This window comes from Cyprinodon variegatus, unplaced genomic scaffold (genome assembly GCF_000732505.1).
Source record: "Cyprinodon variegatus isolate N-32 unplaced genomic scaffold, C_variegatus-1.0 Scaffold323, whole genome shotgun sequence".
NCBI lineage: Eukaryota > Metazoa > Chordata > Actinopteri > Cyprinodontiformes > Cyprinodontidae > Cyprinodon > Cyprinodon variegatus.
In genome coordinates this window covers 635,211-635,818 of record NW_015150776.1, presented here as the reverse complement: position 1 = coordinate 635,818, position 608 = coordinate 635,211, and the positions used below count along the sequence as shown (strand labels likewise).

Below are 608 nucleotides of genomic sequence, written 5' to 3'. Positions count from 1 at the left end.
TGTTCTATTTTTTTTTTTTACTGTTGAAAGGATTTTAACCATGAGGTAACCTCAGAATTAGTCCATATATGGATTGTTCTGAGTATGCACACCTCAGACGACTGCCCTGTGAAGGTGAGACACAAAAACAAAGAAACCTCATTTGATTGGTTGAACTACAGCCTCAGGCAGATATGATGTCACAGAACGTGCTCCTTTATTATTACCGAGCTCACAACGAAGACCTCAGAAACTGTTGAAAGAGCCTGCCTGCACATCTTTATCTTTATTATCTCATAGACCAGAGGAACCACATGTTACTTTACAAAATGTGAGTATATCATCATACACTGAAAATACTATTAATTAGTTTTCTTTTTTTATTTTTTTTTTTTTAACTGCACTGAAGATCTATATCCCGACTTTCTGTTTTTGTTTCAAATTGCAGCTCAAACTGATTTAGCTGAAAATCGTCTCTTTGTTGAAAGGAAGAGTGAAAATCTGCAGCAGGAAAATGAGTTGCCCAAGGTGAGTTGCTGGTTACAATTACATATCTGGTCATGCATCAATGTATGTTAGTATGGAATCGAATACTAGGTGATATATATATATATATATATATATATATA

At 34.4% G+C, this 608-nt stretch overlaps 1 protein-coding gene across 1 annotated transcript in view; it reads left to right on the top strand.

Annotated features, from left to right (window-relative positions):
• Positions 1-227: 227 nt before the first annotated feature.
• LOC107091054 (protein phosphatase 1 regulatory subunit 3B-B-like) overlaps positions 228-608 on the top strand; it is a 2,974-nt gene continuing 2,593 nt past the window's right edge. Inside the window, exons 1-2 of the mRNA XM_015384775.1 lie at positions 228-310; positions 428-507. Coding sequence (XP_015240261.1) covers positions 494-507 — 14 coding nt within the window. The 5' untranslated portion in view covers positions 228-310; positions 428-493. The remainder of the gene's footprint in view (positions 311-427; positions 508-608) is intronic.